Genomic DNA, 20605 nt, shown 5'->3' with positions numbered 1-20605 from the left:
CTCACCACCCATTTATCCCTCCGCCTTTCAATTAGCCCCACATGTGATTATCGGCCAGGCTGGCACAATTAACTAACTCACCATCAAAGGTCTTTCTGAGGAGAGGCTAGATGGGCAGAGAGTTAAATGAGGGAGTGAGCGAGAAACCATGTGAGGGAAGACTTTTCCGGGAAAATGGAACTCAGGCACAATGATGAGAATAAGCTTCGCAAGCCCAGGGAAGGCCAAGAAGGCCAGCTACACCAGTTCGAGCAAGAGAGAGGAGAAGGTATAGGGGGCGTAGTGGGAGAGGTAGCTGGGAATTGGCTTCTTCATAATGGTTGTGTCCCCTGAGCCTAGAACAGGCTTTCCTCTGAAACCTCGTGGCCCACCAGGCAGCTGACTCTGAGTTTCAGTTAGATATTGGGATGTGACGAACAGCGGTGTGGTGTCCTTGGAGAGTGTAAATAGCTAACGTGGTTGGCTGCTAGCTGAAAGGTTGGAGGTTTGAATCAAAGCATGTCAGAAGAAAGGTCTGGTGTACTACTTCTGAAAAACCATCAGCCACTGAAAATCCTGGGCAGCACGGTTCGACTCTGGCTCATGGGGGGTCACCGCAGTCCAGAGTTGCCTTGACACCCACCGGTTTGACAATGGCTTGACAATGAATGCAGCCATTGAAGCTAAGAATCCCAACGTGCTTCTCTCAGTTCTAACAGAGGGAGAGAAAGTGCTCTGCCGGAGAACTGAGATGGTTTGTCCTAGAGCCTTTCTATCGTTCACCTTACTCACCCACCGTCCCTAGAGACAAGCAAGATGCACTGTCTCCGTTAAGATGAGAGGGGCAGCTGCTGCACCCAGAGGGCTCAACGGAACGCTGAGCCCCTCCGCTGCCAGCCTAGCTTGGTGGGCCCTCCGCCTCATCCTTCTGGGGACCATCCCACTCTACCCAACACAGAGGGCCTGCCCATTTGTAAAAATGGCAGTCATTTTTATAAGTCGAACACTTGCATTTACTTGCATATATTCTAAAGGTAAGGTAATTCATACACGGCCCGTGTAGGGTCGCTCTAACTCGATAGCAGTGATTTTTGTTTATTTGTTTATATGTTTTGAACATGGCATCATGGCTACTTCTTCGACCGCTCTCTGGGAGAAACCCAAACTCTCTAATCCCACAAAGAGTCACTGTCTCAGAAACCCACAGGGCACTTGCACCCTGTCCTACAGGGTCACCATGCGTTGGAATTGCCTTGATGCCAGTGAGTTTGGTCTGGGTGTGTGTGTGTGTGTGTAAGATGGCCTATGACAACTTTTTTTAAAGGTTAGAAAAATTCATCTTCCCTCAATCTCAAGTTTTTCACTTTAGTACAGCATGAAAGTCCTATGGATTTAGTATCTAAACCCATTGGGGCAGAGTCCATGCTGACGCGCAGAGGCCCCACAGTAGAACTGACCCGTAGGGGTTCCAAGGCTGCAGACCTTCACAGCAGCAGACTGCCTCATTTGTCTTCTTTGGAGCTGCTGGTAGTTTTGAACTGCAAACCTTTCAGTTGGCAGGCGCATGCTTAACCACTTTGTCATCAGAGCTCCTTTGGATTCGTTTATATTCTCCTTAAAAAGAGGGCAACCAAGTGGTGCAAATGTTTCTGCTTGGCAGTTAGAGCCCAAGCAGCCACGCCCTGGAAGGAAAGGGCTGGCGATCTGCTTGCAGAGAGATTATAGCAAGAAAGTCCTCCGGAGCACACAGCCACTCTGTAACATCCAGGGCCACCATGCGTCAGAGTGGACTCAGTGATGCAGGACAATAAAGAGAAATGTAGATTAGCAGTCATCAATAAGCACTGGATTCTATCAGGAGTGTATTGTTAGGGTTCCCAATCAAGGTAGGGAAGGGGATGGGGGGGCCCATCAGCTCACTCCTATGCCATGCTATGGATGTAACAGCCAATTATTAGAAGAGTGTTTATTATTTGAGGATCAATCTGAACCCTTGAAGCTTCCAACTTTATTCAAGTTTTGTCTTCTGAAGTCAGCCAGGCCCGTCTATATACGGCCCACTGGCCTGGAGACAGTCTTTGAGATCAGAAGGCTGACCCATATCACCTCTTGGTAATGCCCTCTGCTCACGACTAAGCATCCTCTGCGCTTTCTCTGTTGTTACCTGCCACTGAGCCAGCACCACCCCCGCCCTCCCTGGAGTCTGGCGACACCACGCACAACAAAATGAAGCTCAGCCTGGCTCCATGCCATCACCACGGTGGCGGCATGCACCGTTGTGACCCATAGGACCTTCATCGGCTGCTTTCTGCAGTCCTGGTGGCATCATTGGCCATGATTGGGCTGATCACTGCAACGTCAGCTGTTCAAATCCGCCAACTATTCCAAGGAAGAAAGGCGAGGCTTTCTGCTCGCAGGCAGATCTCTCTGTGTGCACTGAAATCAGCTGGATGGCGGGGGCTTGTTTTTGGAGGCAGGTTCCTCCTCACCTGCCTTCGTCTGGAAGCTCTGCTCGAGCTGTTCAGTACTGTGACCATGTGCAACCTGCAGGCCTAGAGGTGGTGGCTGCCCAGGAGGGTCACTCACCAGGATGCGAACTGGGCTCTCTCGCATGGAAGGCTAGAATGCTACCCCTGAGCCACCATTTCCCCGGATTTTCTCTAGCCGCCTGGTTTCCGGGCTCCTAGCCATCCAGGAGGTGACTCTTTGGAAATGGCTCCCTCTGGCTCATCAACAAGTGGTTCTATTAAGCATGGTGCCAAGGATGCGAACCCGTCCTCCACTTGTCTCCCACCAGTACCGTTTAAGTTGTCTTCCCGGTTTTTTTCCTCATTAGTAGCGTCTTTCTGGGTGTTCTTTTTCCACCTCCAGCTCCTTCCTCTCTGTAGGTCCCTGGCTATTTGTGGGTAACATTTAGCTCTTGCTCCGTTTCCTTTCCTGAAAACATCAACCAACTCGGTGTTCAGTACCTAATCTTCTTTTTCATGCCTCATCGCACCTCGGTTCCCCATCCCTCAGCTTTCAAGCCGGGCATGTGTTCTCCTGTACATTTGTGGCATTCGGTACAGTGATCAATGATCTCGGGTAATTGCTCCTCATTTGAGCATCACTAGTCTTCCTCATCAAAGAGTAGGCAAGAATGCATCCTCTCAGTGACCAGGTGCACCAGCTCTCTTACTCCGCCCCAGTCTGCCATTTTGCAGTTTCAGATGTAAGGTCCATTCACTGAGGGGCTTCGTTGGAGAAGCATGCACTTGCTCCGTGGGGACAGCTGGCTCTTCTGCTCCGTGCCAGCCTGGCAATCAGACTCGGTGCCCGCTCAGCGTCCTTGTCCCCAGGGCGGCTCAGGGCTCTGGCAGAGAGGTGAGAGAATGCGGTTTGGATGATTGTTTCTGCATTGGGGCGAGTTGTGGGTGTTTACAAGCCCTGACGCACGCAATTCACCGTTCACCCCTCGTTCGCGATGTCCACGCTGTCTCTCCGAGGGCATCACGTGAGGCTGGTAGCCTTTTCTCATTCCTTCAAGTCGCACCAGGCTTTTTACACCCCTCTGTTCCGTACACTGTCTCATGTGTTGCTTCACTCTGCTTGCTGTTGTTAGGTGATTGCTACTTGCTTTTTAGCCCCCCCCCACACACACAGAGAGAGAGAGAAATGTGTCAATAGCGTGTGTGCTGCATGTTTGAGAATTCCGAGGAATCCCACGTGAACACAGGCACAGAGGGCATCCGTACACTCTTTGGAAGCGGCACTTACAAATGCCAGTCAGCAACCCTTTGGAGATGTAAATTGAGGACACAGCTCTCCTTTTGGACAGCTTAATGGTCTGTAGTTAATACTAAGAGGCTGATGGGCAGATGCAGTACAGCTGGGCTTAGCTTAGCCCTTGTCAGCACTCCAACTTGCCCGGTGATTACACTCATTGAGATTCCATATCCTGCCCTGCATCACTAACCGGGAGCACAAACAAGGAGTCTGGGCTCTCCGCTGGAGGCTTGTCGGCAGGACATGTTCTCCTCTCCTCTCTGCACACACAGACACGCATGTTTGCCACCATCAGGAACTGGACACCTCCTTCCAAAAGCCTGGGGGGCGGGGGGGGGGGGTTTCTCGACTGATAGTCACCTGCACAGTTAACAGGACTCCCAGTAACTCGAGGCTGAAGGTGCCCACTTCTCCTCCGTTGAATGCACACACTGACAGTGCACTTGGCCGAAACTGAGTATAAGCCTCTGGTAACAAAATGTAGACCTGGGAGACATACAATATACTACTATATATCTGTTGGGGGCCCTTAACATAGTCACAAAGCCCACATGGAAGAAGCACACCTGCCTGTGAGCATGAGGTGTTAATAGGATCAGGTATCAGGCATCAAAGACCCAGAACAAAAAATCATATCATGGTGAATGAGGGGGAGTGCGGAGTGGAGACCCAAAGCCCATCTGTAGGCAATTGGACATCCCCTTGCCCAAGGGTTGCAGGGAGGAGACCAGCCAGTTAGGGTGCAATGTAGCACCAATGAAACATAACAACTTTCCTCTAGTTCTTTAATGCTTCCTCCCCTTCTCACCCCCCACTTTCATGACTCCAGTTCTACCTTACAAATCTGGCTAGACCAGAGGATGTACACTAGTACAGGTAAAAACTGAAAATAGGGAATCCAGGACAGATAAACACCTCCGGACCAATACTGAGAGTAGCCATATCAGGAGAGTAAGGGGAAGGTAGGGGGGAAAAGGGGAAACTGATCACAATGATCTACATATAACCCCTTCCCAGGGGGATGGACAACAGAAAAGTGAGTGATGGGAGACACTGGTTAGTGTAAGACATGAAATATAATAATTTATAAATTATCAAAGGGTTCATGAGGGAGGGAGTGGAGGGAAGGGAGGGAAAAAATGAGGAGCTGATACCAAGGGCTCAAGCAGAAAGAAAATGTTTTGAGAATGATGATGGCAACAAATGTACAAATGTGCTTGACATGATGGATGGATGGATTGTGATAAGAGTTGTACGAGCCCCCCAATAACATGATTTTAAAAAAACAACAAAAAACAGTCTGTCTTAAATATAAAACTGGCGTGGGGTTACCACGTGGTGCAGGAGGTGTGGAGCCCATTTGCAAATGCTAATAAAAAGCCCCAAACGGATAAACATTTCTATTGAGTCCCTTCCAAACCCCTGGCAGCGGCACCACGTGTGTCAGACTAGAACTGTGCTCCACTCCACGGGGTTTTCGGTAGATTGCCAGGCCTCTCTTCCGGGGCACCACAGTTGGATTGGAACCACCCATCTTTCAGTTAGTAGCGGAGCTCGTGGCTATTTGCACCCCTTTGGGTCTCCTTTGCGATTCCCAGCACTTTATAATGCTCCCCAAGAAGCCCAAGCGAAGGACACTGCCCCGTTAGAGACGGAGGCTTGGGGAGATGGGCTAGACTTGAAAGGCAGGCGAGGAGGGAGGAGAGCGAGCTTGGCTTAGTGACTGACTGTCCGTGTGCTTTTCACAGAGCCACTTTTCGCTCAAGAAAGGAGCTGCCGCCTTGGGGATCGGAACGGACAGCGTGATCCTGATTAAATGCGACGAGAGGTGAGCACGAATCTGTCACCCCGGGTCAGACATGTGCAAGTTCTGCACAAAGACCTTTGGGTCAGAGAAATGAGGCGGCCGGTGTGAGGCAGGGTGTTGCCCTGACAACACGGGCGCTGGTCGCCCCCATCACATGCTCCCCTCGGTGCCAGGGAGCCTCTGGCCCGCGGCCCTGGACTGAATCTGAACCTTTCGTAACTACATCAAAATATTCTGCACCAAGAGGATGCGAGGGGCATCCTCACCTGGGCCCCGAGCAACAACTGGCAATTTGCCCCCTGATGGTTGGAGTGGCATCACATTAGGCATTGTGGGTTGTGTAACACCTGATTGGGGGTAGAGGGTGACAGGAGAGGCTGCCATTTAGCAGCAGGAAGAAAATCATAACCCAGCAACTTTGCAGGGGAAGCAAGGACCCCTCTGGGAAAAGGGGCCCCTTAACACAGGCACGTGAAGAATCCCCGCGGTCCTTTGGGGGAGAAAATTAGCAGGCCGTTGCAGGGTGTCCGTGTCAGCCACGAGTGGTCTACAGTCCGAGAGGGTCTGTGCTCAACAGCTATCCAAACTTACCCCGAGGCACCACGGGAGACAGCCCTGTCCATCTGCTTCCTTAAGATGCAACACCAGCACCAGGAACCCTGCCCTCGAGTTCGTTCGATCTCACAGCGACCGCACCCAGGGCTTCCGAGGCTGCCCCTTTTGTATGAACAGACACCCTGATCTTTGTCACAACGCGGCCACTTTGAACCAATGGCCTTGTGGTTAGCAGTCTACCACACAGCACCGCCAAGGCTCCTTTAAGATGACAGGTGAGAAATGCTACAGTGCAGTTCTGTGTTGTATCACCTGGAGCTGAGATCCATTTGATGGCTTCTGGATTGGCCTAACCCAAAGCTCACCAAACCCATTGGCGTGGAGTTGATGCTGACTAAAGGACCCATAAGGTTCCCAAAGCTGCGAATCTGGACAGAAGCAGCCGCCACATCTTCCCCCATAAAACAGCCAGTGAGTTTCAATCTCTAGCCTTTCTGTTGGTGGCCTAGTGCTTAACCACTGCGCCCTCAGGACTTATTTTGGATAGACTTCTCAAACCCACTGCCACCGAGTCGATGCTGACTCAGTGACTCTGTGGGACAGGGTAGAACTGCTGCTGTGAGTTTCCGAGACGGCAACTCCTGGCTGGAATAGAAAGCCCAGTTTTCTCCCTCAGAGCGACTGGTGGTTTCCAACTCTGAACCTTGTGGATTGCAGTCCAATGCATAATCACTACACCATCAGGGCTCCTTTGGATAGACCCAGAACCTGTAGAAAATTAGATGCAGTCTTTAACAGAATTGAGTAAGAAATCCCACTAAGTAAGAAGCCACTCCTTTAACCATATATTTCATTGTTACACAGTCTTAGGAAACTCACTGAGCTCCAGAAAAACCGAAGGCCTAATACCAGTTCCCTGGCGGTGCCCAGAGAAGAGATATAAGTAGCATCAAACGAAGATAGTTATTTCGTTGAATTGCATGGGCACACAGTACACATCCTGTATATTGGTGGGCCGGCAGGGCTTCCTGCGGCAGGGGGAATTTGAGTTGGATTTTTAGAATTAAGGATGAGCAGGCTGGCTGGAGACTAAGATGGGCAATCTCACATGAATACCAAACAAAGCCACGAAAATAAGAACGGGCATCAAGTGGTAGGGTCTGAATTGCTGGATCAGACCAGAGCTGGTATGTGTGAGTGTGTGTAGTGAAATATATGCTTATAACACAATGTTTGCCATTTCAACCATTTTTACATGTACAATTCAGGGTCATTCATTATATCCACCATATTGTCCAACCATCACCACTATCCATATCCAAATTTTTTTCATCAACCCAAAACAAACTCTTCCTTCTTGAGCAAGACCTCCTCATCTCCCACTCCTGCCCATCTCTCGTAAACACTAATAAACTTTGGTCTCTTTGCATTGCCACTTCCAGATATTTCATATCAGTCGGGTTATACAATATTTACTTTTAGTGCCTGACTTATTTCACTCAGCATAACATTTTCAAGACTCATTCAAGTTGTTACAGCAGCTATCAAAATCTACTTTCATTTTATGGCTGGATAATATTCCACTATGTGGAAAATGACATAGTTATGTTGATGGACACACCTTTTGGGCTCTTGTTAATAGTGCCGCAATGAACGCTGGTGTATAGGTCTCTGTTTGTGTTCTTGCTTTCCGTTCTTTTCGGGATGCGCCTGAGGGTGGGATGGCAGGGGAGACATGGGGGCTGAGTGGGTTATGCGCGGGACTGTTAACCACATGATTTCAGCAGTTTTAACCCACCGCCCACTCCACAGGAGAAAGATGAGGGCTTCTCTTCCCAGAAAGATTTACAGCCTCCTGAACAGTTCTCCTCTGGCCTGGAGGGTCGCTGTGAATTGGCATCGGTGGAGTGGCAGTGCGTTTGGTTTTGAGTTCTTGGTGGTCTTTCTGTGTTGACCTCTTTGAGGAGTGGGTAATGGGGCTTTTGAAAGCTCTGAAAACCAACCTGAGGAATCCTGGGTCTACCTCTCGTAAAGAGATTGTAGGGCATGACCACACTCTTGTTTGCACCTTTAGATGGAGCCTGAGTGGGTTGGTTTGTTTGTTTGTTTGCTAGCGGTCAACACCCATTGTTTATCTGGCATTTGGGGGGACAAAAAAATCTAGACATTATTTGAGCTCAATGGATCTGGACAAAACCAAATTTTGCCAGCATTCTATCCAAGAAAGATCTGAATGAAGTCACATTTCAGGAGTAGCGGAAGGGGGTCCATGGCCTAGCATAGGTCACATGAGAAGCACCCATGATTGGGCAAGGATGAAACGGTAAAGGATTGGAGGGAGAACTCATCTTGAAAATGGAATTGACTTATATGATGGGATTTCAAAAAGTTTGGGCAAAACTTTGATAGAAGGTACTCAAGATTTGGGATTTGAGAACACTTCTTTTTTTTTTAATAAAAGAAAATAAATTGACTGGGAATAAAAGGTTAGATGATTTAAATGTTTTTTACTTCATTGATAGCCAAACTGATAGGTAAGGACCTTGGAATTCAGGGAAGAGTCACCCCAACAGGTCCAGGCCCTCTGGTTGTCAGTCTTCCTTGGTGGCCTCGTTAGTGAGCATTCTTATGTTGAACCCAAGTAGGCTAGCAGGTGCCCTGGGAAGTTGGAAGGTCTTTCAACCACACTCCTGCAGACATCAGCCTGGCTGTGTCTGCTTCTGTGAAAATTGGGTTGTGGTGACTGAGGTGGTCTTTTAATGAATCAACCACGGCAGGCCCCCAGGTGGGCGCATGAAGCTGGCCCGAGGACAGTGAACGGCCTGAAAGTGGCAGCGTGTTAAAAAGAGGCACTGACCAAAGTCAATTCCTACTCACAGCAGCCCTGCAGGGCAGAGGAGAATGGGCCCGGTGGCTTCCGAGACGATAACTCTTTCTGGGTGTAGAAAGCCTCATCTTTCTCTTGTGGAGCAGCTGGGGGTTTCAAACTGCTGACCTTTCGGTTAGAAGCCCAGTGCAAGGAGTGTAGGGCTCTAATCAAGGAAGAGCTAGAGTTTCAACACAGACGAGGCTGCCGGGGCGACCCACAAAAGGCGCTGCTGTTTTTAAACAAGAGACAGAAAGCAGGGTAGGTGCCGGAGCAGCTGGAAAACTAGTGGGCTCTTGAACCAGTATCCGCCCAAATGACAAAATCCATTGTCCCCGAGTGGCTTCCAACTCCTTGAGCCTATACAGGGTTACGGAGACTGTAAATCTTTGCATTAGCAGACTGTCTCATCTTTCTATCTCCCACAGAGCAGCTGGTGGTTTTGAACTCCCGACCCTGTGGCTAGCAGCCCAACCTGTAACCCGTAGCACCAGGACTCCTTAGTGACTAGCCTGGTGGCCTTGACATTTCAAATCAGAGAATTTTAGTTCAATCACTTTAGAAGCCATTAGAAACACTAAAATACAATCCTAAAATTCTTTTTTTTGCAAAGGGAAAGGGGGGGCGTGTCCCATTCTCTGCTGTCTCACCTCGAACGCGCGCGCACGTGCGCTCTCTCTCTTTCTCTCTCTCTCTCTCTCTCTCTCTCATGCCACCCCTTGGGAGACTACAAGGGAAGAGGCCATTAGAGAGCAAGGGAGGGGACTTTTTCTCCTCTGCTCCTGAGCGCATGTGCTGAGGAAGGTGAAGCGGATTAGAATTAACCAAACAAACCAACAAAGCAATCACGTCCATGCTGTCAAGTGCCTTCAGACTCAGGTGTTGCTCCATGGGGTGTCCTTGGCTGTGGTCATTATGGAAGCAAATCACCAGGCCTTTCTTCCACAGTACCACCTGACAGGCTCGAACAGCCCATCTTTAGATTAGCAGCTGATTGCTAACTGCTCGCTCCACACAGAAACCTAGGAAAAAGCTCAAACCCACAGCCATGGAGTTGATTCTAACTCCCAGTGACCCCACAGGACAGAGTGGAACTGCCCGTGTGGGCTTCTAAGACAATACATGTTTCCAGGAGCAGAAAGCCTCTACTTTCTCCCTCAGAGGAGCTGGTGTGTTTGAACGGCTGACCTTATGGTTAGCAACCGCTAGGCCGCCAGAGCTCCAGGCCTAGGCAGAAAGAAAGGGTGGTAGAGGTGGGACTCGGGGAGGGAAGAGAGAAATGCAGGTGGGAGCAGAAAAAACCCACAGGAGAACATCAAAATAAATAAATCACTTTTCTTGTACCTAAAAACAGTACAGGCTTACTTTTAAAACTGGAAATTTAACATTTAAGAATCAAAGTCCCACCACCCAAAGACCATCACTAATTACGATATGGATGCCTAAACCTTTGAATCATTTTTTGTAAGCATGTTGGGAAGGTGATGTTCCTTTATTATTATTTTTTTCCATTTTATTGGGGGCTCTTACAACTCTTAAAACAATCCATGCATCAATTGTATCAAGCACGTGTGTACATATGTTGTCATCATTCTTTTCTGGACATTTACTTTCTATTGAGCCCTTGGTATCAGCTCTTCTGTTTTCCTCCCTGCCCCCACCACCACCCTCACGACCCCTTGATAAATTATAAATTATTATTTTCATGTCTTACACTGACCATGCTCTCCTTCCCCCATGGTTTCTGTTGTTCGTCACCCCTGGAGTTGGGGGTTGGGGTGTGTGTTAATGGGTCAATCATTGCCATCAGTTTCCCCTTCCTCCCCTCCTCTCCCCACCTTCCCCCTACCCGCCTGGTATCACTACTCCCATTCCTGTGCCTGGATTCCACGTGTCATGAGCTCTTATCTCTTGTCTGTACCTGTGCACATGCTCCGGTCTAGCCCGCAGTGAGCGGCAGCACTGGGGTCATGATAGTGGGGGGTGAGGAAGCCTCAAGGAACCAGAGGACTATTGCGTGTTTCATCGGTGCTTTACCGCACCCTGGTTGACTCATCCCTTCCCTCTGGCCTCTCTGCGGGGGGGTGTCCCATTGTCTACAGATGGGCTTTGGGTCTCTGCTCCGACTGCCCTCATTCTCAACAATATGTTTTTTTTTTATTTGTTTGTTTGTTATGGGTCTTCTGATGCCTGTTACTCAGTCACAATGACACCTCATGTATTCTTATACAGTTCTTACTATGATTTCATAAATCCTTTTCCTCATTCTCATGGACATTAAAAAACATACTGATATCATGTCAACTGACTATCAGAGTTTATAGACTTCTGACTCTGGAGCTGGACTGTTTAACTTTAATCTCATCTCCATTGGCTTCAACAAGTGCCTCCCTGTGCCTCCTTTCTTTATCTTTAAAATCTCAAAGGTCATGACACCTGCTTCATAGGGTAGTTATGGAGATTAAATGTGTTGGCAGAGATAAAGTAGTAAGTATAATAGCTAGCAAAGCAAAAGCACAAAGTATGGTTCCCCCATTGTATGTGTTATGAGCCCTGGCAACACAGGGGCTACTAACGGAGAGGCCCCCAGTGGCTCTAATGGGTGAGGGGGGCTTCCTTCCACTTCCTTGAAGATTGACAGCCATGGCAGCCCTATGACGCAGTTCTGTTATGTCCCACGGGGTCAGTCTGAGTCAGAATCAAGTCTACGGCAGTGGGTTCCTATCGTTTGTTTTTGATGGTGGGGATTACAGAGCTGTGGTGGCACAGAGGTTAATGTGCAGCTGTTAACCCAAAGGTAAACCCCTTACCAGCCAGTTGATTCCAACTCATAGCGACCCTATGTGAGATTTCCAAGCCTGTACATCTTTACATGAGCAGATTGCCTCTTCTGTCTCCTGAGGAGCAACTGGTGGATTTGAACTGCCAACCTTGAGGTTAACTGCCCAAATAAAGAGGTTGGGCAGTTCTAGGCCACTACCTGATCCATGAGAGACAGATGCTTACAGCCTTGGAAACCTTGTGGGCAGTTTTACTCTGTTCTATAACGTTGCTCTGAGTAGAAATCTAGTCCGAGGGTTTTCTGTTTTCTTTTGTTTGTCTTGGTATTGTACTCATTGCTATTTTTGGTGTCACTTTTGTAAATAAGCTTTCCGTCTTCCAGCGAATATCCTTGTCTCTTCAGAGCTTCTCTGCCTCAGCTTAGTTCTTAATATAACGCCTGCCTTGGACTCTGAACATTCTGAAGGACCATGGCACGTGAGGCCAGATTGCCTTTCAAATGCCCTACCAAGCTATTCTCCTCATCGGTGTTGTATGAGAGAGTGCTGAAACAATGTACAATTGTCCTGGTAGCTAATGAAATCTTTAATGATACAATCTAGATCATCATTGGACCACGAGTTTCAGACCTAGAGGCTGGGCTTCTTAGATGTAAGTGAAACTGCAGTGTTTTGAGTCGGAGAGGCGGGCCTGGGACAGTCATTTGTAGCCACCGTTCTCATTTGAATCAGTTTTATTTTATCTATTTTTCATGGCAGCCAGTTATTTGTTTTATCATCACGTCCTTGGGAAAGTCAAACACGCAGTTCAGGAATCGCTTAAGGCTGACAAGGTGTTTGACTACTTATTTTCCATAATGTGCTTTTGCGAAGTTCACCCAGGGCCCCACAGCATGGACCTGCGGCTGCCCTCTCAGGCTTTCCTGTTGTGTAGTTTCTCTTTCGGACTCCGCACATTTGCCTACCAGTGACCAGGGGGACAGGTCCTGTATTGCTCTGCAGATACCGCCTTAGTAGGGAGTTCATGTTTGCTGGCAAATATCCTAGCCAAAGAAAACACCCTGTGCCTTGCTAACGATGTGGTCAGAGCTGCAGGGAGAGGGAGAGGCTATGAGGTTCCTTTCCTTAATTAGCAGTCACGGGATTTCTTTGGAGAATGATCCAAACGAAGCAAGATGCTCATCAAAAACCCAAACCAAACCAGTTGTCTTCAAGTCAGTTCCAGTTGTGGGAACCCGTGTGTTTCCGCGTAGAACTGTGCTCCGTATGTTTCATAGCTGATCTCTGAGGAACAGACCTCCGGGCCTTTCTACACGGGCACCTCTTGGTCAACTCAAACTTCCAACCTATCAGTTAGCAGCCATGGAACCATTTGTATCGCCCAGGGACTTTAAAGAAAGTGAACAGTTCATAGATCATCATTTGTTTGTAATCAGTTCTCTAAGAGTTGTAAATTTTTTTTTAATTATCTTATATCTATTCTAATTAGTAAAATAAGACAAAGTAATGAAAAACCTCAATTCACCATGGCTCGCATTTTAATGTATGATATTATGGCTAAAATAACTTCTTCTGCCAAAATTAATTATTGAATTTGAGAGGAAACATACTAAATTAGTTTCACATGAACAGTCACAGTGATAAGGTTGGTGAATTCTTACTCCAGTATCGTTGGGTCTAATATTTTAAAATCTTGAATTAGTGGAATCCAAATTAATGTAGTGATGCTGTATCTAAGGATAGGAGCATTTCAGTTAATATCTAGTAGAAAATAAATATTTGTGAAAAAATTTGTCATCGCGTCTTAGTGCTGCTATCACCCAAATACCACAAATGGTGGCTTTAAAGAGCGAGATGTGTGTTCTCACACTTCTGGAGGTTAAAAGTCTACACCGTGGTCTCAGTCAGGTCAGGTTCTTCCGTGTCGGGACCTGTGTGTTCCTTGGTTCCTAGGTGTCCCTTGACTTGTAGACGGTCCTCACATGGCATCTGTTGTTCCCAGTATGCGTGTCCCTGTGTCTAATCAACTCTCTTTATAATCGAAGTGCCTAGGACACACGCGACGTGGCTGTGGCCTCTGACGTGCCATTAGATTGCGTTACAGAAAGGGATTGCATTATATGGCATCCACAGGGATAGGGGTTAGGATTCCAGCACATGTTTGGGGGGAACCCAATTCAATTCAATAACAGCCACTGTGTAAAAAGATGTTTCCCAAAAGTCCCATCAGGAGAAGAGAACATTTGTTGTATGTGGATGGCAATTGGGAAGAACACTAAGTTTCCTTTTCGAAGTGGAGGCTCTGTGAGTTGCTTCCTTCGATGGTCTTGATTGCGAGCCCAGGAACACGATGGACACAGTCAGATCTACCAGGCCTAAGTGAGGGTAGAAAAGGCAAACCTTTCAACAAGCAGTAGCATCTAAGGAAAGTAAATGCTGTCGCTGGGGCAGCGCGAGTTGCTATTGCTATGACTCGAGAGGAAGGATGATTGATGTTAGCCGGGGAAGAAAAAGGAAAGAGTGCTACAAACAGAGGCCACAGTGTGCTCCAAGCCGTGGGTGTGAGAAAGCACTTAGCTTGTTCAAGGAACTGACAAGATGTTCTAGCGGGAAAGTGGCAAGAGCACCCTGGTCATGAAGCATGCTAATCTAGTCGGATGTTAGAGACTAAATCAATGAAGGGTTTTAGTGTTTGCGTTAGGTCATCTTAACTGCAGGAAAAACTATTGCTTAAAGGCTGCAAGTCAAGTCGGTGCTGTTGTAATATGAGTGGGGTATGATGACTGATGGGCTGACTCAAGGTTGAGCACTGGGGATGGAATGGTGCACTCAATAGGGAGTACTGATTGGCTAGTGTACTGGGTGAGAGAGGAGTCAAGGACGAAGGCCAAGTTCTCACTTGCCGATCAAGTCAGTGTGGTGCCATTCTCATAGAAAAGGACCCCTGACCAAGGAGCTGATTGGAAAGGAAGAGGAAATGTTCAGATTTATTGGCATATGTTGGAGGAGCTGCTAAGGCATCTACAGGAGAGTTCCTGTTGCTGATTGGAAATGGGAGCCTAGAACTTAGACCAGTGGTTCTCAACCTTCGGAATGCCGCAACCCGAATGCGCAATACAGCTCCTCATGTGGTGGTGACCCCACAACCATAACACTATTTTCATTGCTACTTCATAAATTCATTTTGCTACTGTTATGAATCGTCAAGTAAATATCTGATAGGCAGGATGTATTTTCATTGTTGAACATAATTAAACATAATTAAATTGAACATAATTAAAGCATAGTGATTCGTCACAAAGCAACATGTAATTATATATTGTAAAATAGTTATTTCTAATGACAAATCAATGAAATTTTGTCTTGAAGCATGGTGTAGCATGGGTAGTAACAGTCTTCACGCTACTACTTGTATGTGGGCATATCTGCATGTGGGCGGCCCCGCCTGGAGACGAGTAGAGGACTGGAGTGGTGTCTCGGTTCCTAAGACCATGGGAAATATGTGTTTTCCAATGGTCTTAGGCGACCCTGTGAAGGGGTCACAGCCCACAGCTTGAGAACTGCTGCTTTAGATACTATATGGCTGAGCCACATAGATGCAGGCCTAGGAGACATCTCTGAAGGACATCCATGTTTCAGGGACAGGATCCAGCAAAGGAGACTTAAGACTCCAATGGAGAGGCAGAGGAGAATCAGGAAATGGGGTCAGGAGACCCAAAGAAAGAGTGTTTCAAGACGAGGAAGAGGTGAACAGCATCAGATGTTACCAATAGATGACACGAGGGCAGGAAGCTGCCCATTGACTGTCCCTGCGGGGAAGTGGCTGGTGTGTGTGCCTACAACAGTTTCAGTTGGAGGGGTGGGGACAGGAGGCAGCCTGCGACAGGACGAAGGTACGTTGTCATTGTCGTGACTTGCATGGATTCTGAGTCACGGTGGTCCCGTGGGTACTGAACAGAAGTGCTTCGTAGGGTTTTCAACGGTATGATCTTTTGGAAACAGATTGTTTGGCCTGTCTTTTTTTTTCTCCTCCTGTCTCACCTCTCCTCTCCTCTCTTTATTATCAGTATGGACTCAAGGGCTCGTCCAACATTTCTTAGTTTTCTGTTAGGAATCAACTTTCTCTCTACTCCCTCCCATTTCTCCATCCCTTCTCTTTTCTTTGCATTGTATGAATTACTAGTACGTTGTGTCAAACCTTGCGGAAAAGAAATCCGACTGAGACATGATGCCTGGTTGGCACAAGACTAAAGCAGCAATTGACTCGCTTTGCTCCTGTGTCACACAGATCAATGCCACTCCAATTAATGCTATTTATAGTATGCTACAAAGGTCAGTGGCTACTGCTTTTGTATACCTTTTTAGATTATATATTTAAGTATTTATATGTACATATCTTTAAAAGTGGCTGATTACACATTAGCACATTACCCTGTGCTAATGAATGCCACATTTTATCATGCAATTGGGTTACATAATGGTTAAGTATAAATCAGGGCCATTTTGCTCCTCTAATAAATTAGCTGAATTGTGGCCAGTGCTGGAAGGTGATCGGGGATGCTACTTCACTCTTTCAAGTCATCGGGGAGCTCTTGAACACACTTGTATTAGCATAGACTCCCCGGACACTGAATCTGTGATTATCTAGCAGGGCTGTGATGCGTTCTCTGAGTGTCCTGTTTCCTCTGTATTTAAACCAAACACAGAGAACCCAGTGATGCAGTGATAGTTGTGCTTTGTTATGTCCTATATAGGAAAGGTTATTTTAAAAGTAATAAAATGCGTAAAAAGAACAACTGTAAAAACCTAACTGCCATCAAGACAATGCTGACTCATAGCAACCCCCTGTGGGTTTCCAAAAAGATAACTGTTTAAGAGAGTAGAAAGCCCAGTCTTTCTCCCTCGAGCTGCTGCTGGTTTCGAACTGCTGACTATTAGGATCCCAGCCAACACCTAACCACTAACCCACCAGGGCTTCTAAATATAATACTAGCTAATGCTTAATATCTCTCCGTATCTGCAAGGGATTTGTTCCAGGATGCCCTTGGATGCCAAATTAGGCGGTTGTTCAAGTCCCTTACATAGAATGGGGTTGTAGTAGCATATGACCAGCACACATTCTCCTGTATCTTTAAAATCATCCTTAGCTTACTTACAATCCTATTGTGATGTAAGTGCTTGAATCCTTTTAATTAGTATTCTCTGTTTTACCTGTCTGGGTTCTAAGATCTATTGCAATAGCTACACAGAACTCACAGACAAAAATTCATGGTTAAAGGGTTTATTAAGGAAGTTAACAAGTTGTAACACCAGTGAGAAATGCTCAGGATTGAGTTGTTTAGCAGGACATGTTATAAAGTTCTGCTGCCAATCCCAGGAGGGGCTGGAACTCTGGGGGTGGGAGAGGGGGTTGCAGAAGCAGATACCTATACTTTATCCTGGATTATGGAATATAGGACAAAAGTTTTTATTGTCAGGCCAGCACCAAATAATTTTTTTTTTCTGAAAAGGGGGTGGTGGGACAAATAAGTTTGGGAACCTCTGGTGTAAACAATTGATCTTGTTGATTACTTGCTTCTTTCAGTCCTACATATCTTTGAAACAATTTTTATCAGTTATATATTTTTAGGTGGGAAAGTTATCGATAGGCTCATTTTCAAGATTAACGTAAAGTTCCACATAGACTCCTTTGACACTATTTAATACATTTATAACTTTTCTCCTTTCAAGTGTTGGATTTCCCCCCTCTTTGTAATAGACTTATCAGATATTTGCTTATGCATTGATCTTTTTAATGCACCTGCCGAATTAGGTTTTCTAATTCCTTGTAAAAATTTTTTTGCCTGAATTATTTTTCTCTCTAACTTCTACAAATAAATATATAATTTAGTTATTTTTTATTCTTTAATTTAATTTCAAAGCATTTTAGGCTATACATTCTCCTCTGAGAAAGACCGAGTGCGTCTCATAGTTTTATATGTAGTATTCTCATGTCATTAACTTTTAATGTTCCCTCATTGGAGTTTTAATTTCCTCCTTGACTCAAAAGTTATTTAGAATAGACAAACATAGTTTCTTACATGATTATCACAATCATTTCCCCCTCTCTACAGATAAGTTTAGGGAGGTGAGATCCCAGTTTGAAGAGTAGGGAATTATAGAATGTCAGCAAACCTTGTCCACCCAAATACTCTCACTCTACTACAACCAAGCAATGCACCACCACCCAGTTGGTACTGGCTCATAGCAACCCCGTGCGGGCAGAGTAGATAGACACAGAAGATCTTGACAGGACAGGCAGTCTCATCTTTCTCCCGAGGAGAACTGGTGGGTTTGAACCACCACCCCTGCGTGGTGAGCAATCTAGTGATGAGTCCATTGTGCCGCCAGGGCACCTTTCACTCGGAGTCTGGTCACCAAGTGCAGTGAGGAGGAAGTTTCACCTGAAATAGCTCCGTAAGCTGCCCGGTCCTGGGCTGTTGCATTCGTAGTGAGAGTGTGTGCAGTAAGTGGTTTCGGAGGAGACCACTGAAGAGGATGAACTGTTACTAGAATTGCACATAGAAATCATCAGAACATTCTGGCTTCATATTCTGGTTATGATGTTAAGTGATCTGATCCCACAGTTCATGTTGAAAAACAAATCTTAAAGGATAAATATAGTTAATTATTGTAATTTGCGTTCCTTTTTCAAACCAAATTATATCTTAAAGCCATCAAGGACATTCACTATTTATAATTATGGTAATATTTTCTCTTTCTTTTTTTTCCAATGTGAACAAAGATTTTGTAACACAAGTAATTCCTAAATTATCTGTTTTGACTTTGATTAGACTCTTTTGGGCCTTTCCAGAGAAAGTGCCCACATTTCCAGCAGCCATTGAGAAGACACACACAACTCTTATTCCCCTTGGGGATCTCTGGTGATTTTTACTGTTGCTCCGTAATTCCTCAACAATTTTTTTCTCAAATCACTGTGGGTAATTTCTCAAGCCATCACACAGTCTGGCATTTTGAAAATTTACCTGGGTTCATGACCTCCCTTACTATCTTTATGCTGCCAGCTATGTTACAAACATGGTTTTGTCCAGTACTGGTGATTAAATAAGAAATACTAGTGTCCTGGAAGAAGTACGACCAGAATGCTCCTTACAGTGAAGATGGCGAGACTTCGTCGCACAGACATGGGACATGCTCTCGGGAAAGACCAGTGCCTCATGGTAGGAACAGCAGAGGGTTATCTAAAAAGGGGGAAACCCCTAAGGAGACGGATTGACACCATGTATGAAACAAAGGGATCAGCGTTACGACAACTGTGAGGGTGTCACAGGACCTGGTACTGTTTTGTTCGGTTGCACACAGGGACGCTATGAGTCGGAACCAAAAATAACAACGAAGTGTTTCTGTTACTCCTGCAGCCTTTGAGCACTATCTTAAGAAGAGCAATGCCATCAAAAGATGGGAAAGTTTAGATGTTCTTGTTTTACCAGCCAGGGCTAATAAGGAAATGGGGGTCAAGGACTCCTCGGTGCAAGATTCCCCAAAACCATAATAAAAATGCCACATGCATCTTTAAAATTTTAGAACTCACCCTAGAAAGCTCTTTGGTAAGGCAGGGTAATGGGAATTTTCGTTTACGCTCCTTAAATACTAGGAAGGCATTTCTGGGTTTGAAATCTGACTTTGCCCCATCCTGTCTGTAGGACACCCTGGAAATCACATAATGCTCGTACTACAGCCAAGAGGGAGCCCCCGTGACACAGTGGGCTGCTAAACACAGGTCAGCAGTTCAAAACCACCAGCTCCAAGGGAGAAAGACGAGACTTTCTACTCCCAAAAGATGTTTAGTGTCAGAAGTCCTGTAGGGTCGCTGGGACTTGGGATTGAACCAACGGCAGTGTGTTTGAGCTGAGTGACAAGTAGGCAGGACCCACAATGGCGTCCTTGACTACTGGCGAGTAGGTTAGTGGCTCAAACTCACCCAAGGGCACCTTAGACGATAGACCTGGACAGCGCTGCAGAGCAGGCCTCCTCTGCACACATGGACTCTCTGGGTTGGAATAGATACCATGACAAAAGGTTTTAGCAGCATTGAAGAAGCCCTAGTCCTACAGTAGAACCCCGGACCTCGACGCTGCTCCACTCTAGAAGGAGCATCGAGATTCGATGCAGGCGAGTTCCAAATCAATTTTTCCCATAAGAAATAACTGAAAACAGATTAATCTGTTCTCGACCACCAAGTTTTTACTCTACCCTTGCCTTTTGTTACTTTTACTTTTTTAATTATTTTTTTGTTATTTTATTGGGGGCTTGTACAATTCTTATCACAATCCATATATACATCCATTGTGTCAAGCACGTATGTATATTTGTTGCCCTCATCATTCTCAAAATATTTGCCTTCTATTTTAGCCTTTAATATCGGCTGCTCATTTTCCCCCTCCCTACCCCCTTCCCCCCTCCCTCATGAACCCTTCATAATTCATAAATTATTATGGTATTGTCATATGTTTACTGTCCGACGTCCCCCCCACCCTCTTCTCTGCTGTCAATCCCCCAGGGAGGGGGCTATACATAGATTCTTATAATCGGTTCCCCCTTTCCACCCCACATTCCCTCCACCCTCCAGGCATCGCCACTCTCTCCACTGGTCTGAAGGAGTCATCTGTCCTGGATTACCCTGTGTTTCTAGTTCCTATCTGTACCAGTGCACATCCTCTGGTCTAGCCAGATTTGTAAGGTAGAATTGGGATCATGATAGTGGGGGGGAGGAAGCATTTAAGAACTAGAGGAAAGTTATATGTTTCATCGTTGCTACCCTGCATCCTGACTGGCTCATCTCCTCCCCACAAC

At 46.4% G+C, this 20605-nt stretch overlaps 1 protein-coding gene across 1 annotated transcript in view; it reads left to right on the top strand.

Annotated features, from left to right (window-relative positions):
• GAD2 (glutamate decarboxylase 2) overlaps nucleotides 1-20605 on the top strand; it is a 106587-nt gene that overhangs the window by 20673 nt on the left and 65309 nt on the right. The window contains exon 8 of the mRNA XM_004716101.2: nucleotides 5493-5572. Coding sequence (XP_004716158.1) covers nucleotides 5493-5572 — 80 coding nt within the window. The remainder of the gene's footprint in view (nucleotides 1-5492; nucleotides 5573-20605) is intronic.

Source organism: Echinops telfairi, unplaced genomic scaffold, assembly GCF_000313985.2.
Source record: "Echinops telfairi isolate 266 unplaced genomic scaffold, ASM31398v2 ScPeMD7_7461;HRSCAF=8499, whole genome shotgun sequence".
NCBI lineage: Eukaryota > Metazoa > Chordata > Mammalia > Afrosoricida > Tenrecidae > Echinops > Echinops telfairi.
The sequence above is the reverse complement of the archived record's forward strand: the minus strand, read 5'-3'. Positions and strand labels throughout refer to the sequence as shown.